A 19,470-nucleotide genomic window follows, 5' to 3' on the forward strand; every position below is an offset into this window, starting at 1 on the left:
CATGAAATATACCAAAATGGGCCTAGATGAATACTTTGGGATGTCTACTAAAAAAATATACACATGTCAATGGATATTCAGAGATTCCTGAAAGATATTAGTGTTCTAATGTAACTAGCGCTAATTTTGAAAAAAAAAAATGGTTTGGAAATAGCAAAGTGCTACTTGTATTTATGGCCCTATAACTTACAAAAAAAGCAAAGAACATGTAAACATTGGGTATTTCGAAACTCAGGACAGACTTTAGAAACTATTTAGCACAGTGTTTTTTGGTGGTTGTAGATGTGTAACAGATTTTGGGGGCCATAGTTAGAAAAAGTGTGTTTTTTTTCAATTCTTCATATTTTATAATTTTTTTTATAGTAAATTATAAGATATGATGAAAATAATGGTATCTTTAGAAAGTCCATTTAATGTCGAGAAAAACGGTATATAATATGTGTGGCTACAGTAAATGAGTAAGAGGAAAATTACAGCTAAACACAAACACCGCAGAAATGTAAAAATAGCCTTGGTCCCAAACGGACAGAAAATGGAAAAGTGCTGTGGTCATTAAGGGGTTAAGCTAAAGAGCCAGCTAATTTTTGGTTCAGATCCCTGGACAGCACTTGTTAATTGGTGGGTGAATTTATCCACCAATCAGCAACAACAACCCAGGATGTTCACCAAAAATGGATCGGCATCTAAACGTACATTCTTGCTTTTCAAATAAAGATACCAAGAGAATGAAGAAAATTTGATAATCGGAGTAAATTAGAAAGTTGCATGCTGAATCGCGAAAGAAAAAATTTAGGTTCAATAGAAAGGTTGATTTATCAATATCCGTCTGTGAAATAGGATCCTCCGAGTCAGAGAAAACCACATCAGCAGAAATACTTCAGTATGCTGTCAATCAATACAAACTTTATTAGATTTATGAGGAGTTAGGAGAGATCATTTAAGTTAATTTGAAGGCGGAATAGCAGTCATAGCCTTCTCTAGGTCTGTAGCAATATAATCCTTTATATCTACAGTAACATCATGTACATTAGACTGTGAATGTTTAACAGTAGATGTATCTGTACTATAGAAACATTATCAGTATGAAATAATAAAACCTAAGTGCCACATATTTGAGCTGAAGAAATAAAATCATCTAAATAAACAATATACACACACTTAGCTTTGGTAGAAATGGTGTACAGGGAGCTTAGTTCCTACAGTAACATCAGAGGCAGGATCAGTTTGAGAAATCTTGCAAAATGTAACAAAAAAAGAAAAAAACATTTAAAAAAAACATCCAATTTCCTCAAAATAGCAGTTTCAGGAATGGGAAAAAAATGCTTATGCTAAAATACTTAAATGAAAATCAAATCAAAAAGCAAACATCATAGTCCTCTGTAAACAAATGAGAGCAGAGAGCAAAAGAGGGAGAGAGACTTAAAGGGCCACTAAACCCAAAATCTTTCTTTCATGATTAAGAAAGAGAATACAAATTTAAACAACATTACAATTTACTTCTATTATTTATTTTGCTTCATTTTTTAGATATCCTTGTTTGAAGAAAAAGCAATGCACATGGGTGAGCCAATCACATGAGGCTTCTATGTGCAGCAACCAATCAGCAGCTACTGAGCATATCTAGATATGCTTTTCAGCAAAGAATATCAAGAGAATAAAACAAATTAGATAATAGAAGTAAATTAGAAAGATGTCTAAAAATGCATTATCCTTCTAAATCATGAAAGAAAAAATGTGGGTATCATGGCCCTTTAATATAACAATTTATTTAGCACCAATAATGACGCAAACAAAGATGATGCAAATGCAGAGAAAAAAAACTACTTTTGGCGCCAAAATTAACAACAAATGATACGACACGCCTCATAACAAGCGCAACTTCGTGCCAAAAAGATTTGCGGCAACAAAGACGCAAACAATGAAACAAACGCAACCTCCTCTCAAAAAATATGTGCACAAAGATTGATGCAATAAATAAGTAAAACCCCAGGTAAGAAAAAAAAAAAAAAAATGACTACATTTCTCCCAAAAACATGATTTCCATGCTGAAACTGTTAGACTGCAAAGGGAAATAAACATAGACCTGACTCATGGAAAATATATGCAATATATATTAAAACGTTAAAATATAAAGTGCCAAACATAGCCGAGAGTGTATTAAAAAATAATATATACTTACCTGAAGAGACCCATCCACATATAGCAGACAGCCAAACCAGTACTGAAACATATCAGCAGAGGTAATGGTAGAGGAGTATAATGTCAATCTGTAAAGGGAGGTGCAGATGAATCCCCACTACCGAATTTACTGAGAGCCTTAGAATAGATTTCCCATAGGTGAAACCATGGCAGCATCAGGCAATACTCCCTTCACATCCCTCAGACAAAACACTGTACTTTGAGAGGAATTGGGCTTCAAAATGCTTAGAAGCGCCTTTCACAGAAGAAAATCACAGGCAAAGTTTGTAAAACTGAGGTATGAGTGAGGTGGGAGGTGTATTTATAGGCATTTTGAGGTGTGGGAAACTTTGCCCCCTCCTGGTAGGAATGTATATCCCATACATCACTAGCTCATGGACTCTTGCCACTTACATGAGAAAAAAATATATAGATTTATATTACACAAATTGTTTGGCAGACAGCACTCCAGACTTCACACGGCAATAACCCAGGGTGCTGCAAATAGTCTAAATATTAAGCAAAAGAAGCGCACTCCAATGGGGATTAGCTTGCAAAAGGTGTCACTTTAATGTGAAAGTTTTCCCAAAAGTCAATCCTCAGACATACAAAGTGTAACAAAAACTTATCCTTCCCTTACAGATATAGTGTGTACCAAGACGCCAGTCTCCATGCTCTCCCGGGTAGACATGCCCCTTTCGGATGACATCATCCACGTGAGGCCGGTCCCATCTAAAAGCAATATACAATAGATGATACAAATATGACCGAATATAGGAGATATTACATAGTATGTCCCTGCAATAGTCAAATTAGAAGGACTCTATATAGAGAAACTCGCTTGCTGTTAATGTATCTTTTGCTGATCACTACGAAAATGCAACACCTCAGTTGCGTGTAACCATAGCAACTGAACTAAGCTTAGAGCTGACAGGTCCGTGAGAGTACTCACTTCTAGAAAGATACAGCAGAAGAAGCCATAACAGAACAGAATATTACATATAGGCAAATCAAATTCTAGTATTGCAAAATTTCATATAACATTATGGATTAGGAGGCAACAATAGAATATCCTTTAGTAAGTACTGGATGGAAAAAAATGAGTTTAATCAATACAATGAATTAGAGGTATATAAACAGTGGAAAGTGAGACCCTCATTAAATCCATGGTGATCCCATTAGATTAGAGTAATCCAATGAGTAGTGTCTTACAAAATTATCAAATTAGAGAAAAACATGCCAGTCCAGGTGTGTTTAAAATCCCTTTGGGACTAGCGTTTGCAGCTTGTAAGTCCATCTTGCTTCCTTTTGTAGGAGTAACCTGTTGCGGTCACCCCCTCTATTTAGAGGGGGGGGGGGACATGATCAATAATTGTATACTTTAGGTCTACCACGCTGTGGTTGAATTGCTCGAAGTGTCGAGTAACACGTTGTTCAGAGGACCCTTTGTTAACGGCTGTACGGATGGTTCACCATACGTGTCCGAAGATCACAGGTCTTGCCCACGTAATAAAGGCCAGAAGTGCAATGAAGCAAGTATACAAATATGTGTAGTGGTACACATTAGGAGATATTTGTGCTTAAAACTTTTTCTTCTGTGTGGCCTTTGCAAGTAGTACACCCCAAGCAACAATAGACTCCCGGATTCTTTGTATCCAGGCAGGTCGATCTTGCATAACATTGTTGGGGATCTGTTTTGATTAGGATTTCCCGTAGTGATCAAGCCCTCCTGTATCCTATGCAAGGTGGGGCTATATTACCCAGAGGTAATGTATGATCTGTACTTAGGACTTCCCAGTGTTTTTGAAGTGATGAACCTATCCCCCTCTTGTCCCCAGTGTAAGTGGTAACAAAGGTCATCCTATCATCTCTTTTTCTCGTACAGTTGTTGGAGAGTCTAGAAGAGCCTTCCGTTGTTCTCTCAGAAGTCTTGGTGGGTAGTTTCGCTGTTGGAAGCGGCGCTCCATCTCAGTCATTTTAATGTGTACCACTACACATATTATACATTTGCTTCATTGCACTTGTGGCCTTTATTACGTGGGCAAGACCTGTGATGATCTTCGGAACACAAATGGCGAACCATCCGTACAGCTATTAACAAAGGGTCCTCTGAACAACCTGTTGCTCGACACTTCCAGAAATTTAATCACAGAGTGGTAAACCTAAAGTATACAATTATTGATCATGTCCCCCCTCTAAATAGAGGGAGGTGACCGCAACAGGTTACTCCTACAAAAGGAAGCAAGACGGACTTACAACCTGTAAACGCTAGTCCCAAAGGGATTAAACACACACCTGGACTGGCATGCTTTTCTCTAATTTGGTAATTTTGTAAGACACTATGCATCGTATTACTCTAATCTAATGGAATCACCATGGATTTAATGAGGGTCTCACTTTCCACTGTTTATATACATCTAATTCAGTATATTGACAACTCATTTTTTTCCATCCAGTACTTACTTAATGATATTATATTGTTGCCTCCTAATCCATATTATTATATGAAATTTTGCAATGCTAGAATTTGATTTGCCTACATGTAATATTGTACTGTTTTGGCTTCTTCTGCTGTATCTGTCTAGAAGTGAGTACGCTCACAGACCTGTCAGCTCTAAGCTTAGTTCAGTTGCTATGGTTACATGCAACTGAGGAGCTGCACTTTCGTAGTGATCAGCAAGTGAGTTTCTCTATATAGAGTTCTTCTAATATGACTATTGCAGGGAAGTACTATGTAATATCTCCTATGTTCGGTAATATCTGTATCATGTATTTAAATTGCTTTTAGATGGGACCTGCCTCACGTTGTCCAGGATGATGATGTCATCGGAAGGGGTGTGTCTACCCAGGAGAGCATTGAGACCAGCCTCTTGGTACACACTATCTGTAAGGGAGAGGGCAAGTTTTTGTTATACTTTGTATGTCTGAGGAGGGACTTATAGGTCCGAAAACGTTAACATTAACGTGACACCTTTTGCAAACTAATCCCCATTGGAGTGCGCTTCTTTTGCTTAATATTTACACTATTTGCGGCACCCTGGGATATTGCTACATGAAGTCTGGAGTGCTGTCTGCCAAAAATTTTTAATTTTATTTTATACATACATACATATATATATATATATATATATACACACACACATACATCGTATATATAAAACCATACAAGCTACTGGATTAACCTCTTCACTGTCGGGAAGAAGAAGTGTGGTGCGCAGCTGCAATTATCGTCATTCTAACTACCAAAAACCAATGGCATATATAGTTTTGACAGGTAAATAAAAAAACAAACAAAGGCTCTATTTCTGTTTGGAGTGATAACAAAAATCTAAAAATTCTCCGTAATTTTGGGCAAGTTCTACGAAGTTCCCGGTAGCAAAGGGGTTAATACATAGTTTAAAAGTACAGATGATGGGTGTTCTGTATGTGTCTAATAACAGCTGGTATATAAATATAGAACATTATGTCCCTACCTGGTCATGAGAAAATTCTTCTGCCTCCCAGTTACTGCAACGAAGCTGAAAAGATTTATCCAAAGGGTAAGACAAAACTGTTTCAGAGAGACTCTTTAGGCTTAGACCATTCTGGAATAAGCCTTTTCTGGAAGTAAAGATAAAAAGTGTTTCACTGTTTGGGCTTAAAACAGAGAAATTGTGTTAATAAAAGCAGTTTTTTACCATCATCCAATGGGTTATTTCAACAGCTTAAGCCAATATAACATCATATATACATATATATATACGCTTTATTAGCTGTGTGAATACATCTCAGTTTGGAGAGGGGTAAGGGTCCACGAGTAAATAATATATTATGTAATTTAGGCAATATTTACATGTAAAAAGAAACAAACACCACAACAAGCCAAAGACACAGGCAGAGGAGATTATAAATTACAGGCATGGAAATTAGTACATTTTGATTTTTAAAAAAATATTAAATTAAAAAGTACGGCTTTCAGAATAATCTTTGAACAAGGCCAGCAAAGCATAAGCGGCTATACACTACATGCAATTCCCTGATGAATTTCAGCCTTGCTAACATACATACCTATACCTCATGGCCAAGTACCGTATATCTACTATGCCTTTCACAGAAAGGTTATAGTCCCTCAGCAGCTTTGAGGCATCTTCACCGCACCCCACTCCAACCTTCAAAATACTGCTGTCTGACAGGAGGTTCAAGAGTGTTTTGGGAAAGGTTGCGCCAGAACAGATTAATCGAGATAAGCGTACTAGGACACAAAAGCCACTAGGGGAAGCCATCTGTAATAAGGAGACAGGATTTGCTCTTCCATCTACAGACACCTGAGAAAACAAGAATTGAGACATATCAAGTTGAACAAAAACATAATTTATGCTTACCTGATAAATTTATTTCTCTTGTAGTGTATCCAGTCCACGGATCATCCATTACTTATGGGATATTCTCCTTCCCAACAGGAAGTTGCAAGAGGATCACCCACAGCAGAGCTGCTATATAGCTCCTCCCCTAACTGTCATATCCAGTCATTCGACCGAAAACAAACAGAGAAAGGAGAAACCATAGGGTGCAGTGGTGACTGTAGTTTAATTAAAATTTAGACCTGCCTTAAAAGGACAGGGCGGGCCGTGGACTGGATACACTACAAGAGAAATAAATTTATCAGGTAAGCATAAATTATGTTTTCTCTTGTTAAGTGTATCCAGTCCACGGATCATCCATTACTTATGGGATACCAATACCAAAGCTAAAGTACACGGATGATGGGAGGGACAAGGCAGGATTAAGCGGAAGGAACCACTGCCTGAAGAACCTTTCTCCCAAAAACAGCCTCCGAAGAAGCAAAAGTATAAAATTTGGAAAATTTGGAAAAAGTGTGAAGCGAAGACCAAGTCGCAGCCTTGCAAATCTGTTCAACAGAGGCCTCATTTTTAAAGGCCCAGGTGGAAGCCACAGCTCTAGTGGAATAAGCTGTAATCCTTTCAGGGGGCTGCTGTCCAGCAGTCTCATAGGCTAGGCGTATTATGCTCCGAAGCCAAAAGGAAAGAGAGGTTGCCGAAGCTTTTTGACTTCTCCTCTGTCCAGAGTAAACGACAAACAGGGTAGATGTTTGACGAAAATCTTTAGTAGCTTGTAAGTAAAACTTCAAGGCACGGACTACGTCCAGATTATGTAAGAGACGTTCCTTCTTTGAAGAAGGATTACGACACAATGATGGAACAACAATCTCTTGATTGATATTCTTGTTAGAAACCACCTTAGGTAAAAACCCAGGTTTGGTACGCAGGACTACCTTATCTGCATGAAAAATCAGATAAGGAGAATCACATTGTAAGGCAGATAGCTCAGAGACTCTCCGAGCCAAGGAAATAGCCATCAAAAACAGAACTTTCCAAGATAAAAGTTTAATATCAATGGAATGAAGGGGTTCAAACTTTACTCCTTGAAGAACTTTAAGAACCAAGTTTAAGCTCCACGGGGGAGCAACAGGTTTAAACACAGGCTTAATTCTAACCAAAGCCTGGCAAAATGCCTGGACGTCTTGAACCTCTGCCAGACGCTTGTGCAAAAGAATAGACAGAGCAGAAATCTGTCCCTTTAAGGAACTAGCTGATAATCCTTTGTCCAAGCCCTCTTGGAGAAAAGACAATATTCTAGGAATCCTAACCTTACTCCATGAGTAATTCTTGGATTCACACCAATAAAGATATTTACTCCATATCTTGTGGTAGATTTTCCTGGTAACAGGCCTTCGTGCCTGAATTAAAGTATCAATGACTGACTCTGAGAAGCCACGCTTTGATAGAATCAAGCGTTCAATCTCCATGCAGTCAGTCTCAGAGAAATTAGATTTGGATGATTGAAAGGACCTTGTATCAGAAGGTCCTGTCTTAGAGGCAGAGTCCATGGTGGAAAGGATGACATGTCCACTAGGTCTGCATACCAAGTCCTGCGTGGCTACACAGGTGCTATCAGAATCACCGATGCTCTCTCCTGTTTGATTTTGGCAATCAGTCGAGGGAGCAGAGGAAACGGTGGAAACACATAAGCCAGGTTGAAGAACCAAGGCGCTGCTAGAGCATCTATCAGCGTCGCTTCTGGGTCCCTGGACCTGGATCCTTAACAAGGAAGCTTGGCGTTCTGGCGAGACGCCATGAGATCCAACTCTGGTTTGCCCCAATGATGAATCAACTGAGCAAACACCTCCGGATGGAGTTCCCACTCCCCAGGATGGAAAGTCTGACGACTTAGAAAATCCGCCTCCCAGTTCTCCACGCCTGGGATATGGATTGCTGACAGGTGGCAAGAGTGGTACTCTGCCCAGCGAATTATTTTTGAGACTTCTAACATCGCTAGGGAACTTCTGGTTCCCCCTTGATGGTTGATGTAAGCCACAGTCGTGATGTTGTCCAACTGAAATCTGATGAACCTCAGTGTTGCTAACTGAGGCCAAGCCAGAAGAGCATTGAATATCGCTCTTAACTAAAGAATATTTATTGGAAGGAGTTTCTCCTCCTGAGTCCACAATCCCTGTGCCTTCAGGGAATTCCAGACTGCACCCCAACCTAGAAGTCTGGCATCTGTTGTTACAATTGTCCAATCTGGCCTGCGAAAGGTCATACCCTTGGACAGGTGTACCCAAGACAACCACCAGAGAAGAGAATCTCTGGTCTCTTGATCCAGATTTAGCAGATGGGACAAATCTGTGTAATCCCCATTCCACTGACTCAGCATGCATAATTGCAGCGGTCTGAGATGAAGGAGCGCAAATGGCACTATGTCCATTGCCGCTACCATTAAGCCGATTACCTCCATACACTGAGTTACCGAAGGGCGCGGAATGGAGTGAAGAACACGGCAAGCATTTAGAAGTTTTGATAACCTGGACTCCGTCAGGTAAATTTTCATTTCTACAGAATCTATAAGAGTCCCTAAGAAGGAGACTCTTGTGAGTGGGGATAGAGAACTCTTTTCCTCGTTCACTTTCCACCCGTGCAACCTCAGAAATGCCAGAACTCTCTCTGTATGAGACTTGGCAACTTGAAAGCTTGACGCCTGTATCAGGATGTCGCCTACGCGCTTGGATGGCGAATCCGGAATTCTTAGCCGTTAGTTTAGTCAAATGAACAATGGCATCAGAAACAAATGAGTTAGCTAGCTTAAGTGTTCAAAGCTTGTCAATAATTTCAGTCAATGGAGCTGTATGGATGGCCTCTTCCAGGGCCTCAAACCAGAATGCCGCCGCGGCGGTGACAGGCGCAATGCATGCAAGGGGCTGTAAAATAAAACCTTGTTGAATAAACATTTTCTTAAGGTAACCCTCCAATTTTTTATCCATTGGATTTGAAAAAGCACAACTGTCCTCAACCGGATAGTAGTACGCTTTGCTAAAGTAGAAACTGCTCCCTCTACCTTAGGGACCGTTTGCCATAAGTCCTGTGTAGTGGCGTCTATTGGAAAAAAAATTCTAAATATAGGAGGTGGGGAAAAAGGCACACCCGGTCTATCCCACTCCTTGCTAATAATTTCTGTAAGCCTTTTAGGTATAGGAAAAACATCAGTACACACCGGTACCGCATAGTATTTATCCAGCCTACACAATTTCTCTGGTACTGCAACTGTGTTACAGTCATTCAGAGCAGCTAATACCTCCCCAAGCAACACACGGAGGATCTCAAGCTTAAATTTAAAATTAGAAATCTCTTAATCAGGTTTCCCCGAATCAGAGATGTCACCCACAGACTGAAGCTCTCCGTCCTCATGATCTGCATATTGTGACGCAGTATCAGACATGGCCCTTACAGCATCTGCGCGCTCTGTTTTTCTCCTAACCCCAGAGCAATCGCGCTTGCCTCTTAATTCAGGCAACCTGGATAATACCTCTGACAGGGTATTATTCATGATTGCAGCCATGTCCTGCAAGGTAATCGCTATGGGCGTCCCTGATGTAATTGGCGCCATATTAGCGTGCATCCCCTGAGCGGGAGGCGAAGGGTCTGACACGTGGGGAGAGTTAGTCGGCATAACTTCCCCCTCGTCAGAATCTTCTGGTGATATTTCTTTTATAGTTAAAGACTGATCTTTACTGTTTAAGGTGAAATCAATACATTTAGTACACATTCTCCTATGGGGCTCCACCATGGATTTCAAACATAATGAACAAGTAGTTTCCTCTGTGTCAGACATGTTTAAACAGACTAGCAGTGAGACTAGCAAGCTTGGAAAACACTTTAAACAAGTTTACAAGCAATATAAAAACGTTACTGCACCTTTAAGAAACACAAATTGTCAAAATTTGAAATAACAGTGAAAAAAGGCAGTTACACTAACGAAATTTTTACAGTGTATGTAACAAGTTAGCAGAGCATTGCACCCACTTGCAAATGGATGATTAACCCCTTAATACCCAAAACGGAATAATAAAAGACAAAAACGTTTTTTTTTCAAACAGTCACAACAACTGCCACAGCTTTACTGTGACTTTTTACCTCCCTCAAAAACTTTGAAGCCTTTTGAGCCCTCCAGAGATGTCCTGGATCATGCAGAGGGAAACTGAATGTCTCTGTCAGTATTTTTAGCTGCACAGAAAAGCACTAAAAAAGGCCCCTCCCACTCATATTACAACAGTGGAAAGCCTAAGGAAACTGTTACTAGGCAAAATTCAAGCCAGCCATGTGGAAAAAAACTAGGCCCCAATAGGTTTCATCACCAAATACATATAAAAACAATTAAACATGCCAGCAACGTTTTATATTACATTTTTATAAGAGTATGCATCTCTATTAATAAGCCTGATACCAGTAGCTATCACTGCATTTAAGGCTTTACTTACATTAGTTCGGTATCAGAAGCATTTTCTAGCAAATTCCATCCCTAGAAAAATATTAACTGCACATACCTTATTGCAGGAAAACCTGCACGCCATTCCGTCTCTGAAGTTACCTCACTCCTAAGAATATGTGAGAACAGCAAAGGATCTTAGTTACTTCTGCTAAGATCATAGAAAACGCAGGCAGATTCTTATTCTAAATACTGCCTGAGATAAACAGTACACTCCGGCACCATTTAAAAATAACAAACTTTTGATTGAAAAATAAACTAAGTAAAAAAACATAATTTATGCTTACCTGATAAATTCCTTTCTTCTGTTGTGTGATCAGTCCACGGGTCATCATTACTTCTGGGATATTATCTGCTCCCCTACAGGAAGTGCAAGAGGATTCACCCAGCAGAGTTGCCATATAGCTCCTCCCCTCTACGTCACCTCCAGTCATTCGACCAAAGACCAACGAGAAAGGAGAAGCCAAGGGTGTAGTGGTGACTGAATTATAATTTAAAAAATATTTACCTGCCTTAAAAAAAAACAGGGCGGGCCGTGGACTGATCACACAACAGAAGAAAGGAATTTATCAGGTAAGCATAAATTATGTTGTTTTCTTCTGTTATGTGTGATCAGTCCACGGGTCATCATTACTTCTGGGATACCAATACCAAAGCAAAAGTACACGGATGACGGGAGGGATAGGCAGGCTCATTATACAGAAGGAACCACTGCCTGAAGAACCTTTCTCCCAAAAATAGCCTCCGAAGAAGCAAAAGTGTCAAATTTGTAAAATTTGGAAAAAGTATGAAGCGAAGACCAAGTTGCAGCCTTGCAAATCTGTTCAACAGAGGCCTCATTCTTAAAGGCCCAAGTGGAAGCCACAGCTCTAGTGGAATGAGCTGTAATTCTTTCAGGAGGCTGCTGTCCAGCAGTCTCATAGGCTAAACGTATTATGCTACGAAGCCAAAAAGAGAGAGAGGTAGCAGAAGCTTTTTGACCTCTCCTCTGTCCAGAATAAACGACAAACAAGGAAGAAGTTTGGCGAAAATCTTTAGTTGCCTGCAAGTAGAACTTGAGGGCACGAACTACATCCAGATTGTGTAGAAGACGTTCCTTCTTTGAAGAAGGATTTGGACACAAGGATGGAACAACAATCTCTTGATTGATATTCCTGTTAGAGACAACCTTAGGTAAGAACCCAGGTTTAGTACGCAGAACTACCTTGTCTGAGTGAAAGATCAGATAAGGAGAATCACAATGTAGGGCTGATAACTCAGAGACTCTTCGAGCCGAGGAAATAGCCATTAAAAATAGAACTTTCCAAGATAACAATTTTATATCAATGGAATGAAGGGGTTCAAACGGAACACCCTGTAAAACGTTAAGAACTAAGTTTAAACTCCATGGCGGAGCAACAGTTTTAAACACAGGCTTGATCCTAGCTAAAGCCTGACAAAAGGCCTGGATGTCTGAATTTTCTGACAGACGCCTGTGCAACAAGATGGACAGAGCTGAGATCTGTCCCCTTAATGAGCTAGCCGATAAACCCTTTTCTAAACCTTCTTGTAGAAAAGACAATATCCTAGGAATCCTAACCTTACTCCAGGAGTAATCTTTGGATTCACACCAGTATAGGTATTTACGCCATATTTTATGGTAAATCTTTCTGGTAACAGGCTTCCTAGCCTGTATCAGGGTATCAATAACCGACTCAGAAAAACCACGTTTTGATAAAATCAAGCGTTCAATTTCCAAGCAGTCAGCTTCAGAGAAGTTAGACTTTGATGTTTGAATGGACCCTGAATCAGAAGGTCCTGTCTTAGAGGTAGAGACCAAGGCGGACAGGATGACATGTCCACTAGATCTGCATACCAAGTCCTGCGCGGCCATGCAGGCGCTATTAGAATCACTGATGCTCTCTCCTGTTTGATTTTGGCAATCAATCGAGGAAGCAGCGGGAAGGGTGGAAACACATAAGCCATCCTGAAGTTCCAAGGTGCTGTCAAAGCATCTATCAGAACCGCTCCCGGATCCCTGGATCTGGATCCGTAGCGAGGAAGTTTGGCGTTCTGGCGAGACGCCATGAGATCTATCTCTGGTTTGCCCCAACGTCGAAGTATTTGGGCAAAGACCTCCGGATGGAGTTCCCACTCCCCCGGATGAAGAGTCTGGCGACTCAAGAAATCCGCCTCCCAGTTCTCCACTCCCGGGATGTGGATTGCTGATAGATGGCAAGAGTGAGACTCTGCCCAGCGAATTATCTTTGATACTTCTATCATTGCTAGGGAGCTTCTTGTCCCTCCCTGATGGTTGATGTAAGCTACAGTCGTGATGTTGTCCGACTGAAACCTGATGAACCCCCGAGTCTTTAACTGGGGCCAAGCTAGAAGGGCATTGAGAACTGCTCTCAATTCCAGAATGTTTATTGGCAGGAGACTTTCCTCCTGACTCCATTGTCCCTGAGCCTTCAGAGAATTCCAGACAGCGCCCCAACCTAGAAGGCTGGCGTCTGTTGTTACAATTGTCCAGTCCGGCCTGCTGAACGGCATCCCCCTGGACAGATGTGGCCGAGAAAGCCACCATAGAAGAGAGTTTCTGGTCTCTTGATCCAGATTCAGAGTGGGGGACAAATCTGAGTAATCCCCATTCCACTGACTCAGCATGCACAATTGCAGCGGTCTGAGATGTAGGCGTGCAAAGGGTACTATGTCCATTGCTGCTACCATTAAGCCGATCACCTCCATGCATTGAGCTACTGACGGGAGTTGAATGGAATGAAGGACACGGCATGCATTTAGAAGCTTTGTTAATCTGTCTTCTGTCAGATAAATCTTCATTTCTACAGAATCTATAAGAGTTCCCAAGAATGGAACTCTTGTGAGAGGCAAGAGAGAACTCTTCTTTTCGTTCACTTTCCATCCATGCGACCTTAGAAATGCCAGAACTAACTCTGTATGAGACTTGGCAGTTTGAAAGCTTGAAGCTTGTATCAGAATGTCGTCTAGGTACGGAGCTACCGAAATTCCTCGCGGTCTCAGAACCGCTAGAAGGGCCCCCAGAACCTTTGTGAAGATTCTTGGAGCCGTAGCCAATCCGAATGGAAGGGCTACAAACTGGTAATGCCTGTCTAAGAAGGCAAACCTTAGATACCGGTAATGATCTTTGTGAATCGGTATGTGAAGGTAAGCATCCTTTAAATCCACTGTGGTCATGTACTGACCCTTTTGGATCATGGGTAAAATTGTCCGAATAGTTTCCATTTTGAACGATGGAACTCTTAGGAATTTGTTTAGGATCTTTAAATCCAAGATTGGCCTGAAAGTTCCCTCTTTTTTGGGAACCACAAACAGGTTTGAGTAAAACCCTTGTCCTTGTTCCGACCGCAGAACCGGATGGATCACTCCCATTAATAATAGATCTTGTACACAGCGTAGAAACGCGTCTTTCTTTATTTGGTTTGTTGACAACCTTGACAGATGAAATCTCCCTCTTGGGGGAGATAATTTGAAGTCTAGAAGGTATCCCTGAGATATGATCTCTAGCGCCCAGGGATCCTGGACATCTCTTGCCCAAGCCTGGGCGAAGAGAGAGAGTCTGCCCCCCACTAGATCCGGTCCCGGATCGGGGGCCCTCGGTTCATGCTGTCTTAGGGGCAGCAGCAGGTTTTCTGGCCTGCTTGCCCTTATTCCAGGACTGGTTAGGTTTCCAGCCTTGTCTGTAACGAGCAACAGCTCCTTCCTGTTTTGGTGCAGTGGAAGTTGATGCTGCACCTGCTTTGAAATTCCGAAAGGGACGAAAAGTAGACTGTCTAGCCTTAGCTTTGGCTTTGTCTTGAGGTAGAGCGTGGCCCTTACCTCCTGTAATGTCAGCGATAATTTCTTTCAAACCGGGCCCAAATAAAGTTTGCCCCTTGAAAGGTATATTAAGTAATTTGGACTTAGAAGTTACATCAGCCGACCAGGATTTTAACCACAGCGCCCTACGTGCCTGAATGGCGAATCCTGAATTCTTAGCCGTAAGTTTGGTTAAATGTACTACGGCCTCCGAAATGAATGAATTAGCTAGTTTAAGGACTCTAAGCCTGTCCGTAATGTCGTCCAGCGTAGCGGAACTAAGGTTCTCTTCCAGAGACTCAATCCAAAATGCTGCCGCAGCCGTAATCGGCGCGATGCATGCAAGGGGTTGCAATATAAAACCTTGTTGAACAAACATTTTCTTAAGGTAACCCTCTAATTTTTTATCCATAGGATCTGAAAAAGCACAGCTATCCTCCACCGGGATAGTGGTACGCTTAGCTAAAGTAGAAACTGCTCCCTCCACCTTAGGGACCGTTTGCCATAAGTCCCGTGTGGTGGCGTCTATTGGAAACATCTTTCTAAATATTGGAGGGGGTGAGAACGGCACACCGGGTCTATCCCACTCCTTGGTAACAATTTCAGTTAATCTCTTAGGTATAGGAAAAACGTCAGTACTCGCCGGTACCGCAAAGTATTTATCCAACCTACACATTTTCTCTGGTATTGCAACAGTGTTACAATCGTTAAGAGCCGCTAAGACCTCCCCTAGTAATACACGGAGGTTTTCCAATTTAAATTTAAAATTTGAAATATCTGAATCCAATCTGCTTGGATCAGAACCGTCACCTACAGAATGAAGCTCTCCGTCCTCATGCTCTGCAAGCTGTGACGCAGTATCAGACATGGCCCTAGAATTATCAGCGCACTCTGTTCTCACCCCAGAGTGATCACGCTTGCCTCTTAGTTCTGGTAACTTAGCCAAAACTTCAGTCATAACAGTAGCCATATCTTGTAATGTTATCAGTAATGGCTGCCCAGATGTACTAGGCGCCATAATATCACGCACCTCCCGGGCGGGAGACGCAGGTACTGACACGTGAGGCGAGTTAGTCGGCATAACTCTCCCCTCGCTGTTTGGTGGAATTTGTTCAATTTGTACAGATTGGCTTTTATTTAAAGTAGCATCAATACAGTTAGTACATAAATTTCTATTGGGCTCCACCTTGGCATTGGAACAAATGACACAGGTATCTTCCTCTGAATCAGACATGTTTAACACACTAGCAATAAACATGCAACTTGGTTACAATCTTATTTAACAAAAACGTACTGTGCCTCAAAGAAGCACTAAACGATTAAATGACAGTTGAAATAATGAACTGAAAAAACAGTTATAGCATCACTCTGTAAAAACAACACAACTTGTTAGCAAAGGTTTGTTCCCATTAGTAAAGTAACACTAATTAAATTTTAAACATAAAAATCACAGCAACGTTTTAAAACACAGTCACTACATAAGTCTCACAGCTCTGCTGAGAGAATCTACCTCCCTTCAAAGAAGTTTGAAGACCCCTGAGTTCTGTTAGAGCTGAACCGGATCATGCAGAAAATACAAGAGTAACTGACTGGAAATTTTTGATGCGTAGCAAAGAGCGCCAAAAACGGCCCCTCCCCCTCACACACAGCAGTGAGAGAGAAACGAAACTGTCATAATCAAAACAAGCAAACTGCCAAGTGGAAAAATAATGCCCAAATATTTATTCACTCAGTACCTCAGAAATGCAAACGATTCTACATTCCAGCAAAAACGTTTAACATGAATTAAATACCTATTAAAAGGTTTAATGTACTTTTACAGAGTAATTCCGGTGAAATACCATCCCCAGAATACTGAAGTGTAGAGTATACATACATGTCATTATAACGGTATGGCAGGATTTTCTCATCAATTCCATTCAGAAAATAAAAACTGCTACATACCTCAATGCAGATTCAACTGCCCGCTGTCCCCTGATCTGAAGCTTTTACCTCCCTCAGATGGCCGAGAAACAGCAATATGATCTTAACTACTCCGGTTAAAATCATAAGAAAAACTCTGGTAGATTCTTCTTCAAACTCTGCCAGAGAAGTAATAACACGCTCCGGTGCTATTGTAAAATAACAAACTTTTGATTGAAGTTATAAAAACTAAGTATAATCACCATAGTCCTCTCACACCTCCTATCTAGTCTTTGGGTGCAAGAGAATGACTGGGGGTGACGTAGAGGGGAGGAGCTATATGGCAACTCTGCTGGGTGAATCCTCTTGCACTTCCTGTAGGGGAGCAGATAATATCCCAGAAGTAATGATGACCCGTGGACTGATCACACATAACAGAAGAAACACCACACTCCTCTTACGACCTCCATCTTGGTTGAGGCTTGCAAGAGAATGACTGGATATGACAGTTAGGGGAGGAGCTATATAGCAGCTCTGCTGTGGGTGATCCTCTTGCAACTTCCTGTTGGGAAGGAGAATATCCCATAAGTAATGGATAATCCGTGGACTGGATACACTTAACAAGAGAAACTAAGATAAAAACAAACTCACCCCATCTATATATTCTCTCTATTTATTTACGCTCTATAATTGGACCAGGTAGGGCAACAAAACCCTGACAGAATTTGAAAGGGATGACACACAGGGAGAGCTAATACTGTTTTGTTTTTTAAGAGAAATGTCAGAGTATTAGCATATTCTTGTGTCAAATTTCAATCTGCTGATCTTTAATCTTTTAGACTACTATGGTTGGGTTTAAAGGGACATTATACACTAGATTTTAATTAGCATAAATGTTTTGTAGATCGATATATACAGTCTATAAAAAATGTATAGTTTTGCTTATTTTAAAATAACATTGCACTGATTTTCAGACTCTTAACCAAGCTCTTAATACCTCCTCCAGCTTGCTTCTGTTTGTGTAAAGAGTTTATGCAGAGAAAGGGGACGGGTGTCTGCTGTTTTTGCTATACAACCACTTTCAGTGGGTGTTCCAGCTAACCTTTTCAACGGAGCTAAACTGGGAGCTTCAAAGTAAGTTTTTAAATGGTTTTATACTGGATTTTTTTTTATCAGTATCTGTGCATATTATTCTAGTAGTAGTGTCTATTACATGCAGTTATATGAAAATTGGTGTATGCTGTCCCTTTAAAAGGGACATGAAACCTAAATTTGCTTTAATCTCTTGGTGTCCTTTGGTAAAGCAGCAGAAAAGCACTACTAGGAGCTAGCTGAATGCATTGGGTGAGCCAATAACACACGGCATATATATGCAGCCACCAATCAGCAGCTCCTGAGTCTACCTAGGTATTGTTTACTAAAAAAAAAAAATGATATATAAAAAATAAAAAATTAGATCAGTAAATCAGAAAATTGTTTAAAAATTACATGCTCTATCACAATCCTGAAAGAAAAATAGTAGCTGGACCCAGGAAGCACAATATATTGAACTGCTCTGAATACAGTGTATAGTGCTTGTGCATTTAATATTTTTAAAGAAAATCAACATAAACCTTTTGCAAGCACCACTTATTTACTGCCCAGCACATGGAGGAAATAAAGCAGCAACCAACTCCAGTCCTTGAGTGTCTAGATTAGAACATAACAGTACGGTAGAATGTATAACACAAATGACACAAAGGGGTGTTGGGTTTATTAATAATAATAATAATAATGTTGTCATGGTATTTTGTACCAGTCTAATAAGCTACATATTGTGTGCAGATTATCTTACCCATTCACAGTCCATGCCAAGTACAGGATATTCAGAAAGCTCTTTCTTTAGCAAAGGCCACACAATCTCCCATTCCTCAATTCCAGAGATTACTTTGGTTTCAGCAGTAAATATGTTCTCCACTTGAGAGATTCCAGAATTTTCATATTCTAATCCTGGGCTGCCAGTGCCTATTGAAGCATTTGTTTTGCTCTGGGCACAAAGTTGTTTTCTCCGACGTTTAATGCATTTCCAGAGAACAAGACATCCCACTGTCGTACCTACTAATGTTGCAACGCTGATGGTTAAGGCTGTAGACTTTGGCATTGTTCTAAAATATCTGTTAAAAAGGCAGTAAAAAAAAAAAAAAAATCCTTGAAGAATCTCAATTAAAAAGACAGCAACAAAAAGATTTAACACAGATTACTATTTCAGGAAGCAGCATTGTGAGATTCTAACGGCATCCAGAATTATTGGTAGTCTGAACTTTATATGGTGTTATTAATGTATAAACTTCTTACAATCCAGCCTTAAAGGGACACTAAACCCAATTTGTTTCTTTAACCCCGTAATGACCACAGCACTTTTCCATTTTCTGTCCGTTTGGCTATTTTTACATTTTTGCGGTGTTTGTGTTTAGCTGTAATTTTCCTCTTACTCATTTACTGTACCAACATTTATTATATACCGTTGTTCTCGCCATTAAATGGACTTTCTAAAGATACCATTATTTTCATCATATCTTATAATTTACTATAAAAAAAAACAACTTATAAAATATGAGGAAAAATTGAAAAAAACAACAAAACACACTTTTTCTAACTTTGACCCCCAAAATCTGTTACATATCTACAACCACCAAAAAACACCCATGCTAAATAGTTTCTAAATTTGTCCTGAGATTAGAAATACCCAATGTTTACATGTTCTTTGCAAGTTAT

At 40.4% G+C, this 19,470-nt stretch overlaps 1 protein-coding gene across 2 annotated transcripts in view; it reads right to left on the bottom strand.

Moving 5' to 3' along the window:
• Positions 1 to 19,470, bottom strand: part of EXD2 (exonuclease 3'-5' domain containing 2) — a 227,974-nt gene that overhangs the window by 101,781 nt on the left and 106,723 nt on the right. For both annotated transcript variants that reach the window (XM_053697990.1, XM_053697991.1), the window contains exons 2-4: positions 18,551 to 18,869; positions 6,226 to 6,482; positions 5,652 to 5,778 (exon numbers count right to left, since the gene is read on the bottom strand). In XM_053697990.1, coding sequence (XP_053553965.1) covers positions 5,652 to 5,778; positions 6,226 to 6,482; positions 18,551 to 18,856 — 690 coding nt within the window. In that variant the 5' untranslated portion in view covers positions 18,857 to 18,869. The remainder of the gene's footprint in view (positions 1 to 5,651; positions 5,779 to 6,225; positions 6,483 to 18,550; positions 18,870 to 19,470) is intronic.

Source organism: Bombina bombina, chromosome 1, assembly GCF_027579735.1.
Source record: "Bombina bombina isolate aBomBom1 chromosome 1, aBomBom1.pri, whole genome shotgun sequence".
Classification (NCBI taxonomy): Eukaryota; Metazoa; Chordata; class Amphibia; order Anura; family Bombinatoridae; genus Bombina; species Bombina bombina.